A 25,412-nucleotide genomic window follows, 5' to 3' on the forward strand; every position below is an offset into this window, starting at 1 on the left:
TCTACATGGGGCTTGAACCTGCAACCCTGAGATCAAGAGTCGCATGCTCTCCCGGCTGAGCCAGCCAGGCGCCCCAAGGCTCCTTTAGTGTGCACACTCATATAGAATTTTAGAAGTGTAATTGAAATTATTCATATACACCCACAAAATTTCAATTGCATTTTCATTTACAAGTCAAACAAGTTTGCAACACTGATGAGAGTGCCATGTTTAGCCATATCAACAGGATTTCCATGTTTTTAAAAAATATTCCTGAGAGAGAGAGAGCTCACACAAGCGGGTGGGGGGTGGGGGGAGGGGCAGAGGCAGAGGGAGAAGCAGACTCCCTAAGGAAGCCTGATACCAGGCTAGATCCCAGGACCCTGGGATCATGACCTGAGCCAAAGGCAGACACTTAACTGACTGAGCCACCCATCCACCCCCAGATTTCCATGTTTTAAGTGACACATTTTGTTTTGACCATAAAAATATAGGGTACTGTAAACATGGCTGGTAATTTGACTAGGACCTGGCTTTCATCCCTTGATGGACAGTACTTCACTATGAGACAAGGTTACCACAGGTGCAAGAGGCCACAAAGGCAGATGTCTGTCAGGGCCAGGTAGGGATGTAGTGAGCCAGAGGGTCTCTGTCCAGCCCCATCTGAACTCGCAAGTGTCACCTGGCTCCTGGTCAAGAGAAGTGTAGATTCCTACATATAACGTGAAGTCGCCTTATTTGGAAATGGTAGCAACACAATAAAAAAAAAAAAAAAAAAAAAAAAAAAGAATTAGGATGGAGCCCGGTAAAGGCCCCTACAGGTGTGTATGTTTTGGATGTGTTCAAACCCCCATTTTATGAAACGGCATAAAGAAAACCTCATTTACAATAAACTCGGGAGGCCAGAAGGGGGAGCTCTCACACCTACTACTCCTTGCAGCTCTTTGCAACCTCAACAGGAAGAACCCTACCTTGCATCCCCAAGGGAAAGAAGACTACATACTACCAGCAGAGGAAAGAAAGATACCCCCAACCCCCCTGCCCCGTCCATCCAGTGCGACACTGTCACAACTCAGCCACTGAAACGCGACCACACTCTTTCAGCTTATTCCCGCGGACTTTGTGTTTGTAACAGTCCCAACTCCTCCCTTTCCTCTGTTAAAAAACGCTTCTCTTCTTTGTTGGTTGGACTTGGCTGTGGTTTTGTCTTCGGCTGCGTGTCCCAAATTGCAATTCTCTGCCATCCTCGAAGAAACCCATTTTTACTGGTAAAATAACTGGCTATTTTATTTTCGGGGTTAACAATCTAAATATGGGCTAGGAAGCAGAGGACTGCACCACCCAGCAGCCCAGGGAGCCAGAAAACCCCCGGCCAGTGTGTCGGGAGCCGGTAGAGGCCGGGACACTGTGGGCCGGGCCGTGGCTCAGCCAGTCGGCTCGGGACGGCGTCAGACACCTCACTCTTCCCCCTCTCCCGGTCCGGCCTTAGCACTTCCGGAAGTCAGCGCCAGCAGAGGAGGGGTGGTGTAGACTATGCAGCCAATCCGGGGGCGCTGCTGCCTGCCCAGCCAATAAGGAGCCTGGTTGCCGTGGCGCCCGGCCCCTGCTGCCTAGTCCGCTACCCTTGCGAACAGCGCCCCGGACTTGGTGCGTTCTTTCTCTGCTGCTGTGGCCCACCTGTTCCTTCCGGCCAAACATGCCGTTCGTCGAGCTGGACACGAACTTGCCCGCCGGCCGTGTGCCCGCAGGACTGGAGAAGCGGCTCTGCGCGGCCACTGCAGCCATCCTGAGCAAACCTGAGGACGTGAGCGTGGGCCGGGGAGCATCCGGCGGGAGGAGGCTGGTGGGCCGGGGGTCAGGCTCTGTCCGCGCCCCGGCTTCCCCACCGCGACCCGGGCTCTTCGTCGCAGGGGTCCCCGCCCGCCAGGCCCTGGCCTCCCGCTCTCCCCACCCCTCATGTCTGCTCCGTGCTGCCTTCCCTGGCCCTGACACCGACGTGACCGTCAAGGACCCCGCCCCGAGCCTCTAGCCCTGACCCCAGGGGCCGGCGCTTGTCGGCTCTCGTCCTCCCGGGTCCTCAGCGCGAACTCGGCCTGCACCGGCTTCAGGTGAAACTTTCGTGTTCCCCGCAGCGCGTGAACGTAACGGTGCGACCAGGTCTGGCCATGGCGGTGAACGGCTCCACGGAGCCCTGCGCGCAACTCCTCATCTCCTCCATCGGTGTGGTAGGCACAGCCGAGGACAACCGTGGCCACAGCGCCCGATTCTTCGAGTTCCTCACCAAAGAGCTGAACCTGGGCCAGGATCGGTGCGTGGGGGCAGGGAGAGGATGGGGGCAGTGATCCCATACCAGAGCTCCTTCTAAGGTTGGGAGAAAAATGCATTCCTCGCCCTGCTCAGATGGGCCTAGTGCCCTGGGCCCTCGGATGGTGGGTCCACCCTCAGAATGGTAGCGGAATTGAATGAATTCCTGACTCTGCTATGGTCCTCTTGACACCTGGGCAAGGCGTGGCCTTGCAAACCTGTTAACATCTGTGCTGTGGGAAGGCTCTACTTTAACCGCTCCCTGGGGGAATTGCTAGAGTCCTGTGGGATGGCCATGCACTGTATCTGCCTTGGCACTGGGTAGGGTAGAACGTTATTAACCTGACAAAGCTATGGCCATTTATCATCCGCCTTTAGTGTTCTCCACATCTTAGAAAATCAAGAATAATTTTCTAGGAGAACTTCTCCAGGCTGGTTGGGAGGAATTCTGGGTATGTCCTGAGGCTGTGTGACCTTTGGGCCTGTAGCCAACTAGGTCCCAGGTGGCTCCCAGCCTCCTAGGAGGCTCAGGAAGTAGTGGAAAGAACATTGGCTTGGATGTCTGGAGACCTGAGTTCTGGGTCCCTCACAGCTGGGGGATGCCTGACAAACCTGGAAATGAACCATCTCTGGTTTGTAGGCTTCTCTTCTGTGAACAGAGGGGAATGTATTAAATGATCACCCAAGAAGCCTGAACAGCCCCCCAACCTGGGATTCGGTGTCAGAGTTAGTTTTTTTCTGGGTGAAAAATATTCCTGAGCCAAGCCCATGCCTATGAGGAACTAAGAGCATGAGAAGCTTGAAAGAACCTTCTAGAATGGATCCTTTGTTGGCCCAGGAAGACTGGTGAGGAATGGTTATTCCTGGGAGTGCTCAGACCTGGTCCTCAAGTTGGGGTGAGATAATAATTGTAAGAACAATACGTAACATGTGAATGCTTACCGTGTGCCACATTATCTCTAGATACCTTATGTGCATCATCCCATTTGATCCATGCAAGCTCTGTCCCTCTGTTCACACCACCTTGTGCAGACATGCCATCCCTGTGAGGTTTACAGATGGGAAAACTAAACCTGTCACACCAACCCTTCCCCTGCTACCCTTCAGGTTACCCCAAGTATCTTGCTCTTCACCAGGAACTTCCCATCACTTCTATGAAAGAGGCATGTTTGTTCATTCCATAGACATCAGTGGAGGCGAGGGGGGCTCACCTTGTGCCTGGTTTTGAGCCAGGCTTTGAGAAAACAAAGGTGGCTGGGGCACTGCACATGCCCCCAGGGAGCCTGCATTTTGGAAGCAGGAGGGCTGCCCCTTTGAGTCCACAGACAGCGCATACAGTGACCATAGAGGCTGCTGTGTTGTCTGGGGCAGCCACCATCCTGCCCCTGACTGGCCCACAGTGGGAGATCATTAATGGGTTGGGGCAGGCTTACAAAATGCCTGCTAGGTTAAGGCAGGCTGGTCTGGGAGCCCATGGTAGGAGTGCCCAGCTAGGCATTGGAATATAAGGCATTAGCCAAGGAGCTGATAACATTTTTTTTTTTCTTTTTTTCTCTTGAAGGATGATTATCCGCTTTTTCCCCCTGGAGCCCTGGCAGATTGGCAAGAAAGGGACAGTCATGACTTTCCTATGATTGGCACAGAGGGCATCAGGGCATGCATCTGTCAGCTGTCTGCCCCTTCCAGAGAGGCCTCCTGGCAGAGTAAGGGCCTGGTGGATACCAGCTTCTGGCACTCCTTCATGCAGATGTGCCTGTGACCTCACAGTCATCATCTTCCCCATCCTCATGTCAAATAAATGAAGAGACTTCGTCTTTCTTTTTTTTTCCACCCCACCCCGAGACCTCTGTCTTTCAAACATGATTTCTTTATCTCCCTTTACCCCTCCCTGGCATTCTGGGTCACCCTGGGCAGCAGGGTTGGTTTATGAGGTGGGAACTTTAGGGAACCTGAGAGATGGGATGTTTCCTGTCTTCCGGGCCACTGTCTCATGTATTGTAGGTAGGCTGCTCAAATCCAAGGGTGGAAGGTGCAGCCTGGAGGTCCTGCTCTCCATGCCTGTGTGCTGGCTGATAGGGCTGGCAGCTGGTCCAGGCTGGGTGTTCCTCCAGATTTTGCTGACCAGATGGATGTTCCTGTCCTCAGCTTGAGCTGGCCCATGCAGCCTGCTGCCCATAGAATGCTGTGCCCAGCAGGGGAGCAGAACAGCTGGGCTTCAGAAGGGACCTTTCCTGGGCATTCCCAAACTCCATCTTCTCCCATGAGTCTTGCTGAGAATCCTCTGTAGCTGTGCACCTTGTAAAAGCCATGTCCTGGAATAGCAAACCTAGAAATGCAATGTCTGCCACTAGAAAAGGAATGAATGCAATTGCCATCTAAATACTATACCATGCTTTCACATTTCAGGGGATATATGGGCAGGGTGGGGGAGTCTAAAGGGTGTCCTTTTCAGTTTCCTTCCAGTTGCTTGATGCAGAGTTTACATACCATGACCCTTAGACACAGTTGTGAGCACTGTATTTACCTCTAGAGTTGAAAGTCCCATCTTTCTTGTCTTAGTACACCTGTGAAATACCAAATAGAGATTTTTAGCCTGTGCTGTCAACATGGTAAAGTTAGTTTCCAGTGGCGTGTTCTTGTGCTTGTGGTGTGTGTACCTGACCACTACTGTGGACTCTCATTAAAACCTAGAGCTTGGAGTTCCTTCCTTTGGCTCCATCCCAAATGTTCCTGCGCTCATTCCTTCTGCCAACATGGGTGTCCTGCTTCCCAGAGGGGCTCAGGGAATGTTCATGGGTTGAATCTGAATGAATGGTTGAAGTGCCCAAGGAGGGGTTCAGGTTATGTCCCTAGACGGGACATAAAGCAGCAAGCAGCCTCCTATCTGGTCCACCTTAAGTGTCTTAGCCCAACTGTAGTGAGAGTGATGTCATCTGGTTGCTGTGGGCGACTGTCCCCTCCCCCTCCATATTATCCCCACTGTGGCCCTGAGCTTTGCACCCTGGTATTACTATGCTGCCTGAGGATCCTGCATGGCCTGCCCTGTTTCTCACCTCCAAAAGCTTGCCACACAGCTCCCTGCTGCGTGGACTACCCTTCCCATCTTTTTTTTTTTTTTTTAAGATTAAGGGGGGTGGACTGAGAGAGGGCACAAGCAGGGGGAGCAGCAGGCAGAGGGAGAAGCAGGGTCCCCACTGAGCAGGACTCTGGGATCATGACCTGAGTGGAAGGCACACACTTTTTTTTTTTAAAGATTTTTAAAAAATTTTATTTGACAGAGAAAGACACAGTGAGAGAGGGAACACAAACGGGGAGTGGGAGAGGGAGAAGCAGACTCCCTGCTGAGCAGGAGCCTGATGCAGGACTCGATCCCGGGACTCCAGGATCATGACCTGAGCCGAAGGCAGTCGCCTAACCAACTGAGCCACCCAGGCGCCCGGAAGGCACACACTTAACCGACTGAGCCACCCAGGCGTCCCACGACTCCATTACTTTTGCAACTCCTGTGTATCACTAAAGCTTTATTGTTCTGAACTGAAGCTATGAGTTCTTCACCATGATTTTATCGTCTTTATGTACGGTCAAAGAGAAAGCCATAATATTCATTCCTATTTAAATCATTTTTGCTGGACTCAAGCAACTACGAATTTCAACCACCACTTGTGAAACCTTTCCCTAAAAGGCTTAGCTCCCAAGGGTTTAACCTCTCAACCCGAGGCCGTTTCCGGAAAACTATAAATGCTGACTCCTCTTTTCAGGTTTGGAATTCTGTCACTCCCTCCTCAGCCCGTTCATTTACCCGATCTTGAATTTTTGTTTTTGTTTTATCTTTCTTTCAATAGTTCATTGTATCTGTGCCTTTTGGGCTTCAAATCCTCTTCAGAAAGAGGTGAGGCACAGGGTATATCAAGGAGAACGCTCCTTCTACCCTGGTTCCCCCTAAGTGTTCCTCAAGTTTCCATTGCCTTCAGAGCACCTGTCCCAAGTTGTATCAAATAGTAACACCTCCCATCATTTAGCGACTGCTCGGGGCCAGGCACCAAATTCGGCGTTTCCCAAATATTACAACTGGTGGGGAACAGAGGTCGGAACCTCAAGCCGGCGCTCCGAGCCCACAATAGTTCGAGTGCCCAAATGCAGGGACTGGAACGGTTTACACTCGCGCGGCTGGCTTCACGCAGCCCCCGGTGTCCCAGAGAGCTCGCTCCGTGGGCGAGCGGAGCGTGCGCCCTCGCTGATTGGCTAGCGGAGCCGGTACCGAAACCAATGGGAGCGCGCCTTATTGTCAGGCGCGCAGCCGGCCGGCGCGGGGGTCGGGGCAGGCTGGCCGTTGCCGTGGAGACGCCTGGTGAGTTCCCGGGTGGCTGGTTTGGGGGCATCCCCCGGGTGGGGGCGCGGCTCTGCTGAACCAAGGAAGGGAGCCGGGGCGCGGGCTTGAGGGGCGGTGGGCGCGGGGCCAAGGCCGGTGCGGACGCGGGGGAGGGGGCGCCTCCGGTAGCCTGAGTGCCACATTCGGGGAAACCGAGGCTGGAGGGCGGGAGCGGCGAGGCCGGGGCTCTTGACTTCCTCGCGGGCCTCTTCATGGCTCTTGCCGTCACCCTGGGGTGCCTAGGACGGGCTCCAGCCTCGGGAGTGGTTCTCGGTGACAGCAGCGGGAGCCACCATTGATTGTGCGTCTGCCGGTGTTGAGCCCGGTGCTAACCCTTTACTTCACTTACGTCCTTTTAGTTCACCTTCCCAGCAGCCCTGCTAGGTGAGTGCTGTTAATAGCGCCATTTATACGGGTGGAAACGGAGGCCCAGATGAGGTGAAGGGTCTTGTCCAGAGTCAGCCAACTAACTGTGTCAGCCCAAGTCTAGACTGAAAAAAAAAATTTTTTTTTTTTAAAGATTTTATTCTTAAGTAGTCTGTACACCCAACGTGGGGCTTGAACTTATAACCCGGAGATGAAGCGTTGCATGCTCTACCGACTGAGGCAGCCAGGCACGCATAGACTGAAAATCTTGAGTGCACTGCTTCCCAGGAGGTGGAGGAGGACCCCAGTTAGGTAGAGCCTACTGACGCTCAGGTGTCTGCACAAGTGATTTTGGAGCCACGGAACTCTTTGGGGCCTGGGTTACTATGGGTCTGTGGTTCATAACTGTGGGACTTAGGGTTTCATGCAGCTACAGTTCCTTCTCTGAGATTCGTAACTGTGGTTAGAACTAAAATATCCTTTGAGTGGTCTCCTTTAGAGGTCGGCAAACTTATGTTGTAAATGTAATAATACTTATAATATTAATATAATTATATCATAGTATGTTGTGAATATAATTGCATATTTATAATAGTATTTTAGGCTTAGGGGGCCTACTCTTGTCTACTCAGTTCTGGCATTATACATTGGATACAGGCAGAGACAATAGGTAAGCGAGTGGCAGTGTTCCAATAAAATTTTATTTATGGACACTGAAATTTGAATCTTATGTAATTTTATATAATTTTCATGTGTCACGAATTTTTTCATCCATTTAAAAATGTTAAAACTGGGGTGCATGGGTGACTCACTTGGTTAAGCTTCTGCCTTCGGCTCAGGTCATGATCCCAGTGGCCTGGGATCAGCCCCGAATCAGGCTCCCTGCTCAGCAGGGAGCCTGCTTCTCCCTCTCCTCCTGGCTTGTGCTCTGTGTCTCTCTCTTTCTCAAATAAATAAATAAAATCTTAAAAAGTCAAAACCATTCTTTGCTCCTAGGCTGTACAAAAACGGTAGGCTAGTTAGCTTGCTGACCCCTAATCTAGCCCCAAACCTCATAGGATAAAGGAAACTGAGATTCAGAGAGGGGTCTCTTATGCCAAGCTAACCACACAGCCAGGAAGTAACACAACTCGGCCTAAAATCTAAGCTTCCTGACTCCCAGACCAGAGCATGTCAGGAAACACCACTGCTTATCACTGACTGGGTCAAGATGCTGAGGTACTTAAGGTGTGCTGTTCTTTATCATGTGTTCTTAAGGCCATGGAAACCATGGTCTAAAGAGTTTGGAAATTTGTGACATTAAACTCCTGAATGTGCTATTCTAGGATAATATGATTGCTGGGCTGGGAGTCTGAGAAATGAATAGATACTTTCTTTCTTTATTCAATAGCTGCTTTTTTTTTTTTTTTTTGCTGCTTTTAGTGGGTTTCTGGTGAATAATACAGACATGGTCCCCATCCTCACATTGCTTACAGATGATGAATACATAATCTCAAGTGCTCAAGTGGCTATTTCTTTTTAAACTGTTTATTTTAAACTAATTTTAGATTTAGAGAAAAGTTGCAACAATAATACAGAGTTTCCTTATTTCCTACACCCTGCTTCTAATGTTAACATCTTACAGAATCATAATACAACTATCAAGAGCAGGAAACTAATATTAATACAGTATTATTAACCCAATTGTAAACCTAGTTTGAATCTGACCAGTTTTGCACAATGTTCTAGTTTCCACTCTATGATTCTAACTTCCCATATTGCATTTAGTTATTGCTCCTTAGTCTCCTTAGTCCTTAACGATCACATAGTTTTGTCTTTCTTAGCCTTGATATTTTTCAAGAGTACTGATCAGTTATTTTGTCTAATATCCCTCAACTTGGATTTGTCTAATGTTTTCTCATAATTCATGTGAGGTTATGCATTTTTGGCCAGAATAACACAAACAGTGTGTTGTCCTCAGTGTATCATATCAAGGAGTTCAAGATGCTGATATGTCTTATTACTGGTGATAGTTATCTTCATTGCTTGGTTTAGTCTGCCAGGTTTCTATACTATGAAGTTACTATCTTTCCCTTTAGTAACTATCTTGGGGGAAATACTTTGGAAGGATGGGAATTCTGGTTCTCACAAATTTATGCCCACTGACCATAGTTAGCATCCATCTGTGGGTCTCTGTGGTGTTTGCCTAAAGGTAATTACCTGTTTCTTTCTTTCTACACTTATTAATTCAAATTCAGTTAAAGGAAGAACTATCCCTTCTCTCATTTATATATATTAGTATGGGCCCCATAGATACTCATTTTATTCCATGGGTTAAAATCAAATGTTACCATTATTTTGTTCACTGTTCTGGCTTTGTTTGTTCAGGATCTCCTTCAGGTTAGCTGCTGTGTCCTCTTAACGAATCCTCATCATTTTTTGGAGCATTTACTTATTTTCTGGCACCTCAAGATGTTCCAGACTCATCTTGTGTTTTCTCTGCCCCAAACCTGGAATCACACTTCTTGTTGTCTTTAGCCTTCTAGTATCCAATCAAGATACTATTCTGCACAGTTCCTTAGGTTAGTTCTTTTCTTCCTCATACCCTTCAGTGTGGTTATGTAATTTGTAATACAGTAGGTTCATTGTTAACGTTTATATTTCATTTTGGGTTCCCTGTAGATCTCAGTTGGTTTTAATTATCTTTTGACTGGGAAACATGACTGTGGTTCTAAGAGTAAGAACTGTAACAAAGGTATACTCAGGGAGGTGTCACTCCCTCCCCTACCCCTGCCACCTTGTTCCGGTTCTCCCCTACATTTCACCCCTTTCCCACTCATCCCCTGTAGCTAACTGATCTCTTTGGTGTCTGGATTATCTTTTCTTCTGCACAAATGAACAGGTGGTTGTGTATTTTCTTATATCCTCTTCTTTCGTATATGAAAGATGGCATGCTATAGATAATTGTGTTTGCTTTTTTCACTTAAAAATGTCTTGAAAATCACCCATATGTGTTCATAGAGATCTTATTCATTTTTAAAAACAGTTTTATTGAGATAAAAATTTATACACAATTTGCCTATTCATTGAGATAAAATTTACATACAGTTCTGTGGTTTTTAATATTCACAGAGTTGTGCGTCACCACAATCAATTTCAGAACATCTTTGTCATGCCAGCAAGAAACCCTGTACCTGTTAGCCATCACTTCTCATTGCCTCCTCCCCTAGCCCTAGGCTGTTACTAATACTTTCTGTCTGTATAGATTTGCTTGTTCTGGACATTTCATATGAACGGGATCATGCAATATGTGGTCTGTGACTGGCTTCTTTCACTTAGCATGATGTTTTCTTTTCTTTTTTTTTTAAAGATTTTATTTATTTATTTGACAGAGAGAGACACAGTGAGAGAGGGAACACAAGCAGGGGGAGTGGGAGAGGGAGAAGCAGGCTTCCCGCAGAGCAGGCAGCCCAATGCAGGGCTCGATCCCAGGACCCTGGGATCATGCCCTGAGCTGAAGGCAGATGCTTAACGACTGAGCCACCCAGGCGCCCCTAGCATGATGTTTTCACGGTTCGTCCTGTTGTCAGGAGTCTATTACTTTTTATGGCTGAATGATATTCTGTTGTATGGATATACCACATTTTATTTATCCAATTATCAGTTGATGGACATTTGGATTGGTTCTACTTTTTGGTTATATGAATAACGCTGCTATAAACATTTCCTCATTAATTTTTACAGCAGCTGTATATTACTTCATTGTGTGGATGTACCATAGTTTATTCATCCACTATACTATTGATAGCCATTTAAGTTGTTTCCAGTCTCTTGGAATTGCAAACAGTGCTGGAATGAATAACCCTGCGTATACGTATTTCATATTGTTGGAGGTACCTCTCTAGGATTGATTCCTAGAAGTAGAATTGCTGGGTTGAAAGGTAAGGGCATTTGTAATTTTGTTAGCTGTTGTTAAATTCCCTTCCAGAGTGGTTGTGCCAGTTTGCATTCCCATCAACAATGTATGAAAATAGTGCCTGTTTCCTGACAACCTCCAACATGGTATGCTGTTAATTTTGTGAATTTGAATTTTTTGTGAGGGCAATAGTGTGATAGAAGTAGTGTCTCAGTGCTATTTTAATTTGCATTTCTCTAATTATGAGTATGAACATTTTTTCATATCCTTGAGGGCCAGTTGTATGTCTGTTTTTGTGAATTGTCTATTCATATAGTTTCCCCATTTTTCTATCAGGTTTTTTTTTCCTTTGCTTGTGTTATAATACACTTAATATGAAATATAATTTTTAAACTATTTTTAAGTGTACAGTTCCATGGCATTAAGTACATCTACATTGTTGTGCATCCATCACTAGCATATGTCTTCCAGAACTTTTATTTCCATCTTCCCAAACTAAACCTGTGTACCTATTAAACACTCCCCATTCTTCCCTTCCCCCGGCCCTTGGCAACCACCATTTTACTTTCTGTCTTTATGAATTTGACTGCTTTAGGTATCTTGTATAAGTGGAATCACACACTGTCATTCTGTGCTGGCTTATTTCACTTAGCATGTCTTCAAGGTTCATACGTATTATAGCATGTGTCAGAATGTCCTTCCTTCTTAAGACTGAATAATATTCCATTGTATGTATATACCACATTTTTTTAAAAAGTAGGCTCCATGACCAGTGTGGAGCCTAATGTGGGGCTTGAACTCATGACCCCAAGATCAAGACCTGAGCTGAGATTGAGTCAGATGCTTCATCGACAGACATCCAGAAGCCCCTTGTTTATTCATTCATCTGTGAGTGGACACTTACTTGGGTTGCTTCTACCTTTTGGCTATTGTGAATAATGCTGTCTCCCTCAGTTTTTAAGAGCTCTTTATGTGTTTGTCTACAGTATATGTTGCAAATATTTTCTCCCAATTTATCAGTTGACTTTTGACTTTTTTTCTGATTAAAAAAATTTTTTTTTAAGATTTTATTTATTTATTTGACAGAGAGAGAGATAGTGAGAGCAGGAACACAAGCAGGGGGAGTGGGAGAGGGAGAAGCAGGCTTCCCGCTGAGCAGGGAGCCCGATGCAGGGCTCGATCCCAGAACCCTGGGATCATGACCTGAGCTGAAGGCAGATGCTTAACGACTGAGCCACCCAGGTGCCCCTAAAAATTTTTTTTCTGATCAAATTTTTTTTCAATTTTATTGAGGTATAATTGACATATAGCGCTATGCAAGTTTAAGGTATATAGCATAATGACTTGACTTACATGTATTGTAAAATAATTATCACAATTAGTTTTGCTAACATCTGTCATCTCATCTCACCTCATATAGATACAAAAAAAAAAAAAGAAAAGAAAAAATGTTTTTCTCTTGTGATAAGAACTCTTAGGATTTACTCTCTTAACTTGCAAATATATCATATAGCTGTGTTAACTATAATTATCATGTACATTATATCCCTAGTACTTACTTATAACTGGAAGTTTGTACCTTTAGGCCACATTCATCCAATTCTCTTTCCCACCCCTTCCCCACCTCCTGCCTCTGGTAATGACAAATCTGATATCTTCTATGAATTTGGGTTGTTTTGTTTTTATTTGTTTGTTTGGTTTTTATTTATTTATTTATTTATATTTTTTTAAAGATTTAATTACTTTATTTATTTGAGAGAGAGAGAGAGAAATAGCATGAGAGGGGAGAGGGTCAGAGGGAGAAGCAGGCTCCCTGCTGAGCCGGGAGCCCAATGCGGGACTCGATCCCAGGACTCTGGGATCACGACCCGAGCCAAAGGCAGTCGCTTAACTAACTGAGCCACCCAGGCGCCCTGTTTGTTTGGTTTTTAGATTGCCATATAAGTGAGATCATATAGTATTTGTCTTTTTCTGTGTGACTTATTTCACTTCGCATAATGCTGTAAAGGTCCATCCATTTTGTCACAAATGGCAGGGTTTCCTTCTTTTTTTATGGTTGAATAATATTCCATTGTGTGTGTGTGTGTGTGTGTTTGTATGTACGTACATATATATACACACATGTAATTTCTTTATTCATCCATAGATGGACGCTTACATTGTTTCCATGTCTTGGCTATTGTAAACAGTGCTGCTAAGAACATGGGTATGCAGATATCTCTCAGACATGGTGTTTCCATTTCCTTCAGATGCATTCCCAGAAGTGGGATTGCTGGATCATATAGTAATTCTATTTTTATTTTTTGAGGAACCTCCATTATTTTCCATAGGAGCTGTACCAATTTACAGTGCCACCAACAATACACACGGGTCCCTTTTCTCCACATTCTCACTGGCGTTTGTTATCTCTTGTCTTTTTGGTGATAGCCATTCTAACAGGTTCGTGAGATGATAACTCATTGTGGTTTTGATTTGCATTTCCCTTATAATTAGTGATGAGCCACCTCTTCATGGACCTGTTGGCCATATTTTATTTTCTTTGGAAAAATGTCTAGTCAGATGCTTTGCCCATTTTTAAATTGGATTATTTGGGTTTTGTTTTATTTTGTTTGTTTTCTTGCTATTGAATTTTATGAGTTCTTTATATATTTTGGATATAAACCCTGATCAGATATATGTTTTGCAAATATTTTTCCTAGTTTATAAGTTGTCTTCTCATTTTGTTGATTGTTTCTTTTCCTGTGTAGAAGCTTTTTAGTTTGATGTAGTCCCACTTGTTTGTTTTTGCTTTTGTTGCTTGTGCTGATGTTTTTGTCATGCAAAATTTAAAACATTTATATGTAGTTAAATTTATTAATTTTTTTTTTTTTTTACTGCCTCTGGATTTTGGATCATTGTGAGAAAGCCTTTCCATATACAGGGTTAAAGAGGAAATCATCCATGTTTTTCTCTAGTATTTGTCTGGTTCCTTTTGTTTTCATTTAGATCCCCAATTCATTTGCAGTTTATTTATGTATATGGTGTGAGTTAAGGATCTAATTTTATCTTTTTCCAAATGGCTACTAGTTTTTCCCAGCGACTCTTGTTACAATGTTCATTTTTTTTTTTTTTTTAAAGATTCTACCCATTTATTTGAGACAGAGAGAATGAGAGAGAGATAGCACATGAGAGGGGGGAGGGTCAGAGGGAGAAGCAGGCTCCCTGCCGAGCAGGGAGCCCGATGCGGGACTCGATCCCGGGACTCCAGGACCATGACCTGAGCCGAAGGCAGTCGCTTAACCAACTGAGCCACCCAGGCGCCCTACAATGTTCATTTTGACTCCAGTGATTTGAGATACCACCTTTTTCATATTTTACATTTTCATATGTACTCGAGTCTAATTCTGAACATGGTTTCTCTATCTATGCATGTGCCAATACCACAGTTTTAAGTACTTAGGCTTTATATAGTATTCTTTAATGTGTGTTGGGGCTCATCGCCTCCTGTAGCTTTTCTTCTTCACTGTTTTCCTAGCTATTTGTACATTTTTGTTTTTCCATATGAACTTTAGTATCAACTTGTCTAGTATCTTGTTGGTATTTTTATTTGTATTGCATTCACTTTATAAATTAACTTAGGGAGAACTGACATTTTTATAATGCTGAATCCTGTCCAAGAACAGAGGATGTCTTTCCATTTGTTCAACTTTACTCTTGTATCTTTTGGTAGCATTTAAAAATTTTTCCTTGCATAGGTTGCACATTTCTTGTTAACTTCATTTCTAAATATTTAATCATCTTTGTTGCTATTACTAACAGAACTTTTCTCTATCATAATGTCTTCTGTTTATATTTTGATTATGTGAAAGCTGTTGACTTTTGTATGTTAATTTTGTATCATGCTACTTCATTGAGTTCTTTTAAGTTTTATCATTGATTTTGGGGGTTTTCCAGGTATTCTATTATATTGTATAAAATTAACGATTGTTTTACTTCTTCTTTATTCATTCTTATACCTCTAATTGGTTTCCCTCTTCTAATGGCATTGCTAATACGCTAAATATAGTGGTGGGTAGTAGCAGACATAATGGACATCCTTGCTTTGCTCCTGATATTAATGGAAATGCCTCTAGTGTTTCTCTATTAAATAAGATTTTGGCTTTAGGACTAAGGTATATAAGAAAGTATTACTTAATTCCTATTTTCTTGAGTATTTTTTATCATGGGGGGTGTTGAATTTTGTCAAAGGCTTTCTTTTCTATGGGGATAATCACAGGATTCTCCCCCCCTTAGGTGATTTTGTTGTGTTTTCACACATATGAGTATTTGTGTTTTCATGGTTAGTATTTCTTTACATTTCTCCAATTTTAGCTGGATTTCCAGAAGTTGTTTAATAGGAAGTACATAAATTTTTAAATAGAAGCACCTATCTTCTATTGTTGTTGATGGTGGTGGTGATGGCAGTGGTAGTGTTAGTAAATTCTAGTTTTAATGTGTTGTGATCAGAGATTTTTAAAAATGTTTTTATAGAAGATGTTTTCTTTGTGATTTAATATATGCTCGATTGTTTTGTGAATATGCTGTAAGTGCCAGAGAATGTGTAGTCTCTGTTAGCAGAGTATAGAGTGGTATGCATCTGTAAGTTTTCCTGTAATCATTTTGTTGTTTAGATCTTCTGTCTTCTTACTTATTTTTTCCTCCGTTTGACCTTATACTGATAGTGGCGAATGAAAGTCTCTTATTATTAGTGTGTTTTTATTTATGTGTCCTTGCATCTCCTGTGTTTTTGTTTCATACAGTTGGTTGCTGTATTTGGTGTGTATTCCTTTTTTTTTTTTAAAGATTTTATTTATTTATTAGAGAGAATGTGTGTGTGTGAGTTGGGGGAGAGGTGGAGGGAGAAGGAGAGAATCTTAAGCCGACTCAGCGCTGAGCACAGAGCCCAGCAAGGGGCTTGATCTCAGACCCTGAGATCATGACCTGAGCCGAAATCCAGAGTCCGGACTCTCAACTGACTGAGCCACCCAGGCGCCCCAAGACTGGCTTCTTTCACTCAACATAATGCCTTTGAGATTCATCCAAGTTGTTACATGCATTAGTTAATTTGTTTCTTTTGATGGGCAGTATTATTCCACCTGTTATATTTGGTTTGTCTCTACTTTTTGGTAATTTGAATGAAGTGCCTTTTAAACATTTACATACAGGCTTTGTGTGAACATTTCTCTAGGGTAAATAGCTGGGATGAGATTGCTGTGTCATATGGTAACTGTGTGCTTAACTTTGTAAGAAACTATTTTCCGGCATTGGTGGTACTGTTTTGCGTTCCTTTTTTTTTTTTTTTAAAGATTTTATTTATTATTTATTTATTTATTTGACAGAGAGAGAGAGAGAGCACAAGCAGAGGGAGTGGCAGGCAGAGAGAGAAGCAGGCTCCCCACTGAGCAAGGGGCCTGATTTGGGGCTTGATCCCAGGACTTTGGGATCATGACCTGAGTGGAAGGCAGACCCTTAACCGACTGAGCCACCTAGGCTCCCCCCGTTTTGCATTCCTGTCAGCATTGTGTGAATTTCAGTTGCTCTGTATCCTCACCAGGACTTGGCATTATTGGTTTTTTTAAAAATGTGGCCATTCTAATAGGTGTGTAGTAGTATCTCATCATGGTTTTAATTCACATTTCTCTGATGACTAATGATATTGGATATCTTTTAATGTACTTATTTGCAGTGTGTATGAGGTATCCAAGTCTTTTGATAATTTTTTAATTGTTTTTTTTGAAACCCCAGGTTTTGAAGATTTTCTCCAATGTTTTCTTAGTTTTATATGTTTAGATATGATACATTTTGAGTTAATTTTTGTATTTAATTTTTGATCAAGTTTTTTTTTTAAATTTTTATTTTTTCCATTTTGGTTGTGTACTTGTTCCAGTACCATTTCTTGCAAAGAAAATCTTTACTGCATTGACTTGTCTTTGCGTTGTTGCTGGTAATCAGTTGGCCATATTTGTTTGGGTTTATTTATGGGCTCTATTTTATTTCATTGATTTATGTGTCTATCTCTTCATCAACACCACAATGTCTTGATTTTATTGTAGCTTTATTGTAAGTCTTAGAATTAGGCAGCATGTTTCTTCCAACTTTATTTATTTATTTTTTCAAAACTGGATTATTCCCTGGGCACCTGGTTGGCTCAGTAGGTTAAGCATCTGCCTTTGGCTCAGGTCATGATCCCAGGGTCCTGGGACTGAGCCCTGAGTCCCGCTCCCTGCTCAGCGGGGAGTCTGCTTTTACCTCTCCCTCTGCCCCTCCCCCCTGCTTATGCTGTCTTTCTCTCAAATAAATAAAATCTTTAAAAAATTTTTAAAAATGGGTTATTCTAGTACCAACTTTCCATCTGAATTTTTTTCTTTTTATTTTTTTGAAAAAAAATTTAAAAAGATTTATTTATTTGTGAGAGAGAGGGAGAGACAGAGAGCGCACAAGCAAGCATGAGTGAGGGGAGGGGCAGAGGGAGAGAGAGAATCCCAAAATAGACCTACATGCTGAGCACAGAGCCCGACTCAGGGCTTGATCCCAGGACCTGAGCTGAAATCAGGTCGGCTGCTTAACTGACTGAGCCACCCAGGCGTCCCATCCATCTAAATTTTATTTTATTTTTTTTTAAAGATTTTATTTGAGAGAGAGAGAATGAGAGAGAGAGCACATGAGAAGGGGGAGGTATCTTTACTAGGTTGAGTCTTTCAGTCCAAGAATATGGTATGTCTTTCCGTTTATGTAGGTCTTCTTTGAGTTCTTTCATTATTGTTTTCTAAGTTTCAGAATATAGACTCTGTATTTTTTTAGATTTATACCTAAGTATTTTATTTTTTTGGAAATATTATAAATGACTTTTTTTTTTTTAAATTTTGATCTCCAGTTGTTGCTAGTATATAGAAATAGAGTCACTTTTTTGGGTGTTGACCTTTACCCTGTGGCTTTGCTACACTCACCTGATACTTCCAGGTCTTTATTTTATAGATTCTTTGGGATTGTCTATGTGGACAATTATGTCATTTGTGAATATGAGCAGTTTCATTTCTTCCTTTCTAATCTCTTTGCTTTTATTTCTTTTTCTTGTTTTATTGTAGTGACTAGGACTGTTGAATAGGAGTGATGAGAGTGGACAGCCTTGCCTTTTTCCTTATCTTAGGGGGGAAAGCATTCAGTCTTTTATGGTTAATTATGATGTTAGCTGTAGGGGCGCCATGGGTGGCTCAAGTTGGTTAAACGTCTGACTCTTGATTTTGGCTCAGGTCATGATCTCACGGTTGTGAGATCGAGCCCTGCATTGGGCTCTGCACTCAGCACGGAGTCTGCTTGAGATTCTCTCCCTCTCCCTCTGCCCCTCTACCTGCTGTCTCCTCCACCCCGTCTGTCCGCCTCTTTCTCTCAATAAATAAATAAATAAAATCTTTTTAAAAATTATGATGCTGGCTGTAGCTTTTTTGGTAAATGCCTTTTATCAGATTGAGGAAGTTTCCTTTTATTCCTGGTTTTCTTTCTTTCTTTTTTTAGATTTATTTATTTATTTTAGAGAGAGTGTGCACGAGTGGGAGGTGCAGAGGGAGAGGGAGAGATAATCTTAAGCAGACTCTGCACTGAGCGTGGATCCCGATGCCAGGCTGGATCGATCTCACGACCCTGAGATCACAACCTGAGCTGAAACCAAGAGTCAGACACTTAACCGACTGCATCACCCACGTGCCCCAATTCCTGGTTTTCTAAAAGTTTTCTTTCTTTTTTTTTTTTTTTAAGATTTTATTTATTTGTCAGAGAGAGAGTACAAGCAGGGGGAGCAGAAGGCAGAGGGAGAAGCAGGCTCCCCACTGAGCAGGGAGCCCAATGCAGAACTCGATCTCAGGACCCCGAGATCATGACCTGAGCTGAAGGCAGACGCCCAACCAACTGAGCTACACAGGCGTCCCTCGTTTTTTTTTTTTTTCTTTTTTAAAGATTTTATTTATTTATTTGACAGAGAGAGACACAGTGAGAGAGGGAACACAAGCAGGGGGAGTGGGAGAGGGAGAAGCAGGCTTCCCACTGAGCAGAAAGCCCGATGCGGGGCTCGATCCCAGGACCCTGGGACCATGACCTGAGCCGAAGTGAGACGCTTAACGACTGAGCCACCCAGGCGCCCCCCCTCGTTTTTTTTTTTTTTTTTTTTTTTATCACTAATAGAGAACACAGTGTGTGATGATCATGTGCAGTAGGGGCCACATCAGAGGGGTAGGGGTCAGGGAAGCTCCTTGATGAAGCCCCTTTTGAGTTGAGATGGGAATGTTTCTCTTCACTCAGGAATGTCATAGTTCACAGTGTCACCAAAGCCATCAGTGAGCCGTTCCTCTGCATGGCTTCTGCAGCTTGGCTTGTCATACAAGGGGTATCCTGTGAATGACAAATGCTGGTCTTGGAGAAAGATTTGACTGAGAAATTAAATATGTCTCCTACTAAAATAGACAAGCTGCCTAGATACCACTCATCTGCTTGTTCATCCCTTCCTTTCCGGAGCACCTGTTTTGTGCCAGACATGGAGGTGCAAAGATAAGTAAGATAGGACTATTTAGGAGCTTAAAGGCTGATGGGTGGGAGAGACCCAGGGTATTTCCAGGGTGGAGGTGAGAGTATGTAGGGGGAATTGAGAAAGAACCTGCTCTTGCTGTAATAAGTCAGTGTAAGATTGTCAATTTTGAAAAGCTGTTTTATTTTTATGTCTTAGGTGAAAATTCTTATATGTATTGATATTTAAAAATCCAAGGTCAGTTTCAAGATAGTGATTGCTATGTACTATTGTGGCAAAAGTAAAGGGGATAATACAGTCCATGCTGCAGAGTCCCTGCAGTTACACCTCTCAGTGTGTATTAGAGTACCGTATTCTGGCTCATTCTTTCTTTTGCTACTGGGAATTGAGGGGGCTGAGGAAGAGTGGTAATGATAGGATGGAATTGAGGGTCTGTGGCAGAGGGGATCCTGGTCTCATGGGACTAATGTACATGATGAGTCCTTGGGAGGATCATTTTTTAGGTTCCTCTTGAAATGTTATGTGGACACTCACAAGTATGCCTCAGTTCCAGTATGTATCTGTGTCCAGCCCTCCCGCCTGCCAGTCTTAGGAGATAAGCATTATCATACCCATTTTGCAAATTAGGCTGAGCTGCCCAAAGTTGCAATGCTAAAGAGGGACGAAAATATGACTCTAAGCCCTGTATTCTTTCCAGAGGCTGTTTTGAGTTTAAGTGAGATAACACAAATGTGCCTTGTAAGTGTCTGGGATGGACTATAGCAGTAGAAGTGTGGAAGGTACTGTATTTTTAGATTACATTAAAGTTAGCACAGGAGCCCTTTTCGGTGGGGACAATTGGCTTGAGTTTTAGCATGCAACAATTTCTAAAGAACCAGGAAGCCTTCTATTTTCTCTTCAGCACCGTGGGCTCTGTGAGGGTCTTCTGGCCCTGATCATAGTGCCCAAGGAGCTTTTGTTTCGAGGAATCTAGGGGCTTTCTTTATGGAGGCAGGTGGGCAGAGGGGTGGGCAGGGACTTGGGCAGCAAGTGGGGCCAGAAACCTCTCTCTCGACTTGGAACTCACTGTTTTTCCCCTCCGACTTGACTGGTCATCTTACATTCAGTCTGTTCTGAGGAGGTATCTCCTGTCAACTCTGAAATGTGACCTGCACCCATCCTGCTCCTGGGTGACACAGAAGCCCCAGGGGAAGGCACTGGCCCATCTAGCACAATCCCAGTGGTTGTTGGGTGCCTTCCTGCAAGGTGCTGCTGAGGCAGGAACAGGTAAGCTCTCTTCCTTCAGCAGTAGGTCGCCCCTGGCATGATGGCTGTATTGATGTTCTCCCACCTATGGATGTGGGTCCTGCTGCTGCCACACAGACACCTGATCTCTCAGTCATCCTTGGGTCCTCCTCTTATTTTTCTCTCCATGAGGATTCAGGTGGCATCTGGGAAGACTTGCTGTGACCTGGGGCTAGCACCTGCCCTTTGGAGAGCTGGTTGGGAGATCTATGGTTAGGTATCAGCGCCACCCTATGACTTCTCTCCTGCACTCTTTACCCCTGTGTATAATTGTTTGCCCCTGCTTTCAGTTCTTTTGGGTATATACCCAGAAGTGGAAATGCTGGGTTATAAGGTAACCTTATGTTTAAGTTTTTGAGGAACCACCATACTGTTTTCCACAGCAGTGCATGAGGGTTCCAGTTTCTCTACATCCTTGCCAGTGCTTGTTATTTTCTATGTGTGTATTTTTTTTTTCTTTTTCTAAAGATTTGTTTATATATCTGAGAGAGAGTGAGGGGGGAGTGGCAGAGGGAGAGGGAGAGGGAAACTCAAGCAGACTCTGCACTGAGTGAGGAGCCTGATGCAGGGCTCGAGCTCACGACCCTGAGATCAGACCTGAGCTGAAACCAAGAGTTGGATGCTCAACCGACTGTGCCACCCATGTGCCCCCTATGTATGTATGTTTTGTGTTTTCTTTTTTTTGCAGACAAAACTTTAAAAAATTTTTTTAAATTTAAATTCAATTAATTTTTTTAAAAGGTTTTTAATTTATTTTTTAATTTGAGAGAGAGAGTAGCACGGAGGGGGGTGGTGGGGAGGGGCCGAAGGAGAAGCAGATTCCCCATGGAGCAGGGAGCCTGATGCGGGGTTCGATCCCAGGACCCTGAGATCATGACCTGAGCTAAAGGCAGCTGCTTAACCAACTGAGCCACCCAGGCGTCCCATAAATTCAGTTAATTAACATATCATGTATTATTAGTTTCAGAGGTACAATTCTGATTCATCAGTCTTTTTTTTTTTTTTTTAAAGATTTTATTTATTTATTTGACACAGAGAGAGCGCACAAGCAGGGGGAGTGACAGGCAGAGGAAGAGGGAGAAGCAGGCTCCCCAAGGAGGAGGGAGCCCGATGTGGGGCTCTATCCCAGGACCCTGGGACCACGACCTGAGCCGAAGGCAGTTGCTTAACCAACTGAGCCACCCAGGCGCCCCCTGATTCATCAGTCATATAATACCCAGTGCTCATTACATCACGTGCCCTCCCCAATGTCTATCACCCAGTTACCCCATCCTCCAGCCCCCCTCCCCTCCAGCAACCCTGTTTGTTTCCTATGATTAAAAATCTCTTGTGGTTTGTCTCCCTCTCCGAGTTCATCTTGTTTTATTTTTCCCACCCTTCCCCTATGATCCTCTGTTTTGTTTCTTAAATTCCACATATGAGTGAGATCATATGATAATCGTCTTTCTCAGATTGACTTATTTTGCTTAGCATTATACTCTCTCTCTCTTTTTTTTTTAAAGATTTTATTTATTTATTTGAGACAGAGAGAATGAGAGACAGAGAGCGTGAGAGGGAGGAGGGTCGGAGGGAGAAGCAGACTCCCTGCCGAGCAGGGAGCCGGATGCGGGACTCGATCCCGGGACTCCAGGATCATGACCTGAGCCAAAGGCAGTCACTTAACCAACTGAGCCACCCAGGCGCCCTAGCATTATACTCTTTAGTTCTATCCATGTCATTGTAAATGGCAAGATTTCATTTTTTTGATGGCTGAGTAGTATTCCATTGTGTATATATATACCACATCTTTATCCATACCACATCTTCTTTATCCATTCATCTGTTGATATGTGTATTTTTTAAATGATAGTCTAGATGCAGAGTTTTAATCGTACAGTTTCTACTTTTCTCTCTCTTTTTTTTCTGTATTGTATGGTGGTCACAGTGTTCATCATGGCATAACTTATGGTGAAGCAGCAGCTTCCAGACTGGGCAGCAACATTCTTTTTTCCTAGATGTAGAACCCAGGAGATAAAATAGCTATTAGCCTAGGGGAGGTTTGAGTCTTCCTTGTCTGTGAAAAGACGGGACTTCCTTTCTTTCAGGAACCCTTGGAGAACTCAGAGCCCTTGCTAGAAACCATGCTAGAAATCATTGCTGCAGTGCCGTTGGAAACAGTAGCAGTCAATTCATGTTACCTGGAGGAGCATGCCTTCAGTCTGTCTGCCCAGGCTCACTCCCACTGCCTGCTGGGCCCTTCCAGGGCCTTCTGCCAGCCTCTCAGATGGGACTTTTTCTGACTGTTCCTGCCATATCTGCCTTGATGGAGGTGCCCCCTCCCTGCTCCGGCCCTTCAGGCCAGAACCCTTGGTGTTCTCCAGAACCCCTCTGCTCCCTCCACCCTCCAGGTGCCGAGTCCTATGAGTCTGTCCCCTGGAGTGTGTCCCTTCTGTCCACTGGCCCATCCAGGTTCCTGGCATCTCTTTGTTTAACACAGCATGTAATTCACATACCTTGTAGTTCACCTGTGTGGGGTGTATAAGTCAGTGGTTTTCAGTGTATTCACAGAGTTGTGGAACTATCACCACAACCAATTTTAGAACATTTTCATCACCCTAGAAAGAAACCCTAGTCATTCCCCATTTGTCCCTCTCCCGCAGCCCACTATCTACTTTCTGTTTAGATAGATTTGCCTATTCTGGACATTGCATATAAATGGAATCAGACAGGGGCACCTGGGTGGCTCAGTTGGTTAAGCAACTGCCTTCAGCTCGGGTCATGATCCTGGAGTCTCGGGATCGAGTCCCGCATCGGGCTCCCTGCTCAGCAGGGAGTCTGCTTCTCCCTCTGACCCTCCTCACTCTCATGCTCTCTGTCTCTCATTCTCTCTCTAATAAATAAATAAAATCTTAAAAAAAAAATAAATAAATGGAATCAGACAATACGTGGCCTTTTGTGACTGGCTTCTTTCATTTAGCATCAAGGTTCATCCATGTTTCAGTACTTTAGTCTATTTTATGACTGAAGAATAATTGTTTTTTTAAATATCAGTACATACAAGGATTTTTACCTAAGACATAAAAATAAAACAGCTTTTCAAAACTGACAAGAAGTTTTAGCATTGAACAATTTCTAAAGAACCAGGAAGGTTCTTCACCTAGAAGTTTTCACCTTGAAGCTGTTATGAATAATGCTCTGTGAACATTCTTGAACCAGGTTTGGTGTGGACATATGTTTTCATTACTCTCGGGTAGATACCTAGGAGTGGGACTTCTGGGTCTTACGGTAACTCCGTGTTTAACATTTTGAGCAACTACCAGACCAGTTTCTACAGCGGCCTCACACTTTGCCTTCCTATCAGTAACGTACGAAGTTCTAATTTTTCCGTATCCTCACCAATCCTGTCTTTTTTTTGCAGACTTTAAACTGGTCTGCCTACCTCTAATGCTTTTTCCTTTATATTTCTAAAATTTTGTTTTCCCAACAACTCTCGGTGGCTCCCCTGTTGCCCACAGGATGATGTTCCCTGTTCCCTGGCCCGGCACTCTGCCATCCCCCACGCCCGTCTCTGCTCTAAGGTCTGACCATGGGCTGTGTTGGCTTCTGCGTGTGTCCACATTTCCCCATCACACCACACACCCCCTACCTCTTTGTTTCACCACTCCCTACTGCAGTGCTGTCTATTTCCCAGGGCTTACCACAAGGGCTGCCTCCCTCACTGTCCTGGATCCTTTCAAGTGAATTGTTTTCCACCTATAGATGTTGCCTGGGTTTCTCTTTGTTTCATTCAGTTTTTGAAAAAAATAACTGTTAATAGGTCTCTTTCCTCTGCTGAGCAGTGAGCCCTGGGGGCAGGAGTTGGTCTCACTCTTCTGTCTCCCCGGTGCCTGGTGTCTGCCTGGCTAGGGCAGAAGCTCTGGCCATAGGACCTGGGTGACAGGTCACACAGCCGTCCTGAGGCAGTTGCTCACCGGCTATGTGCTTAGAGCTGGGTAGGCCCCTGGATTTGGGGACTGCTTTGTGATGGGCCCCTGGAACTGTGACGTTCCTGGATTTTCCTGGACACTTTCTCAGTCTCTCCTGTTCCCTGTCTAGGAGACTGTGGACCAGCACAGCCCCTGCCAGTGATGGGAAGTGGTGTTCAGTGGAAGCGCTGAAGCTCTCTGAGTATGGTAAGGACCGGTGCTTGCCTATTTTGCTGGTGTCAGTGTTCTTTTTTTTTTTTTTTTTTAAAGATTTTATTTATTTATTTGATAGAAACACAGTGAGAGAGGGAACACAAGCAGGGGGAGTGGGAGAGGGAGAAGCAGGCTTCCCGCGGGGCAGGGAGCCCGATGCAGGGCTGGAGCCCAGGACCCTGGGATCATGACCTGAGCCGAAGGCAGATGCTTAATGATGAGCCACCCAAGTGCCCCTGGTGTCAGTTGTTCTTTAGTCACTTCACTCCTGGGGGTGAGGGGCCTTTTCCTGGGTGACACTAAGTATGGGACAGCCTTCCTCCTGGGAGAGCTGTTGGTACAGTTGAGGGTAGGGATGTTTGGCCTTCTGTTGGAGTGGTTTGCCGGGCCTCGTCACAGTTGCGAGAAAGGTACAAAGTTAACATGTTTTGTTGGTGTCTGTTATTCAATGTCTAGGTCTTCTGTTGTGTCTGGCATTGCGGGGGTGTTCCTTTTGCAGTGGATAGTACCCAGGACATGCTCCCC

The 25,412-nt window shown here is 44.4% G+C and overlaps 2 protein-coding genes across 4 annotated transcripts in view; both read left to right on the forward strand.

Annotated features, from left to right (window-relative positions):
- The first annotated feature begins 1,581 nt into the window (after positions 1-1,581).
- Positions 1,582-4,124, forward strand: DDT (D-dopachrome tautomerase). The gene is made up of 3 exons (XM_034989235.1): positions 1,582-1,783; positions 2,112-2,287; positions 3,845-4,124. Exons 1-3 carry the CDS (start codon positions 1,676-1,678, stop codon positions 3,915-3,917), a joined length of 357 nt encoding a protein of 118 aa, XP_034845126.1. The 5' UTR covers positions 1,582-1,675; the 3' UTR covers positions 3,918-4,124.
- Positions 4,125-6,574: 2,450 nt separating this feature from the next.
- Positions 6,575-25,412, forward strand: part of CABIN1 (calcineurin binding protein 1) — a 155,907-nt gene continuing 137,069 nt past the window's right edge. For 2 of the 3 annotated variants that reach the window (XM_034989237.1, XM_034989239.1), the window contains exons 1-2: positions 6,575-6,631; positions 24,805-24,881. In XM_034989237.1, coding sequence (XP_034845128.1) covers positions 24,879-24,881 — 3 coding nt within the window. In that variant the 5' untranslated portion in view covers positions 6,575-6,631; positions 24,805-24,878. The remainder of the gene's footprint in view (positions 6,632-24,804; positions 24,882-25,412) is intronic. The other variant, XM_034989238.1, reaches the window with a different exon arrangement.

Source organism: Mirounga leonina, unplaced genomic scaffold, assembly GCF_011800145.1.
Source record: "Mirounga leonina isolate KUSES-001 unplaced genomic scaffold, KU_Mleo_1.0 Mir_481, whole genome shotgun sequence".
NCBI lineage: Eukaryota > Metazoa > Chordata > Mammalia > Carnivora > Phocidae > Mirounga > Mirounga leonina.

Excerpts from the sequence above, each read along its gene's own strand:
- DDT (XM_034989235.1), top strand. The coding sequence starts at position 1,676 with ATGCCGTTCGTCGAGCTGGACACGAACTTGCCCGCCGGCCGTGTGCCC. Across the intron at positions 1,784-2,111 it reads TCCTGAGCAAACCTGAGGAC|CGCGTGAACGTAACGGTGCG; the intron begins GTGAGCGTGGGC and ends TGTTCCCCGCAG. Across the intron at positions 2,288-3,844 it reads CTGAACCTGGGCCAGGATCG|GATGATTATCCGCTTTTTCC; the intron begins GTGCGTGGGGGC and ends TTTCTCTTGAAG.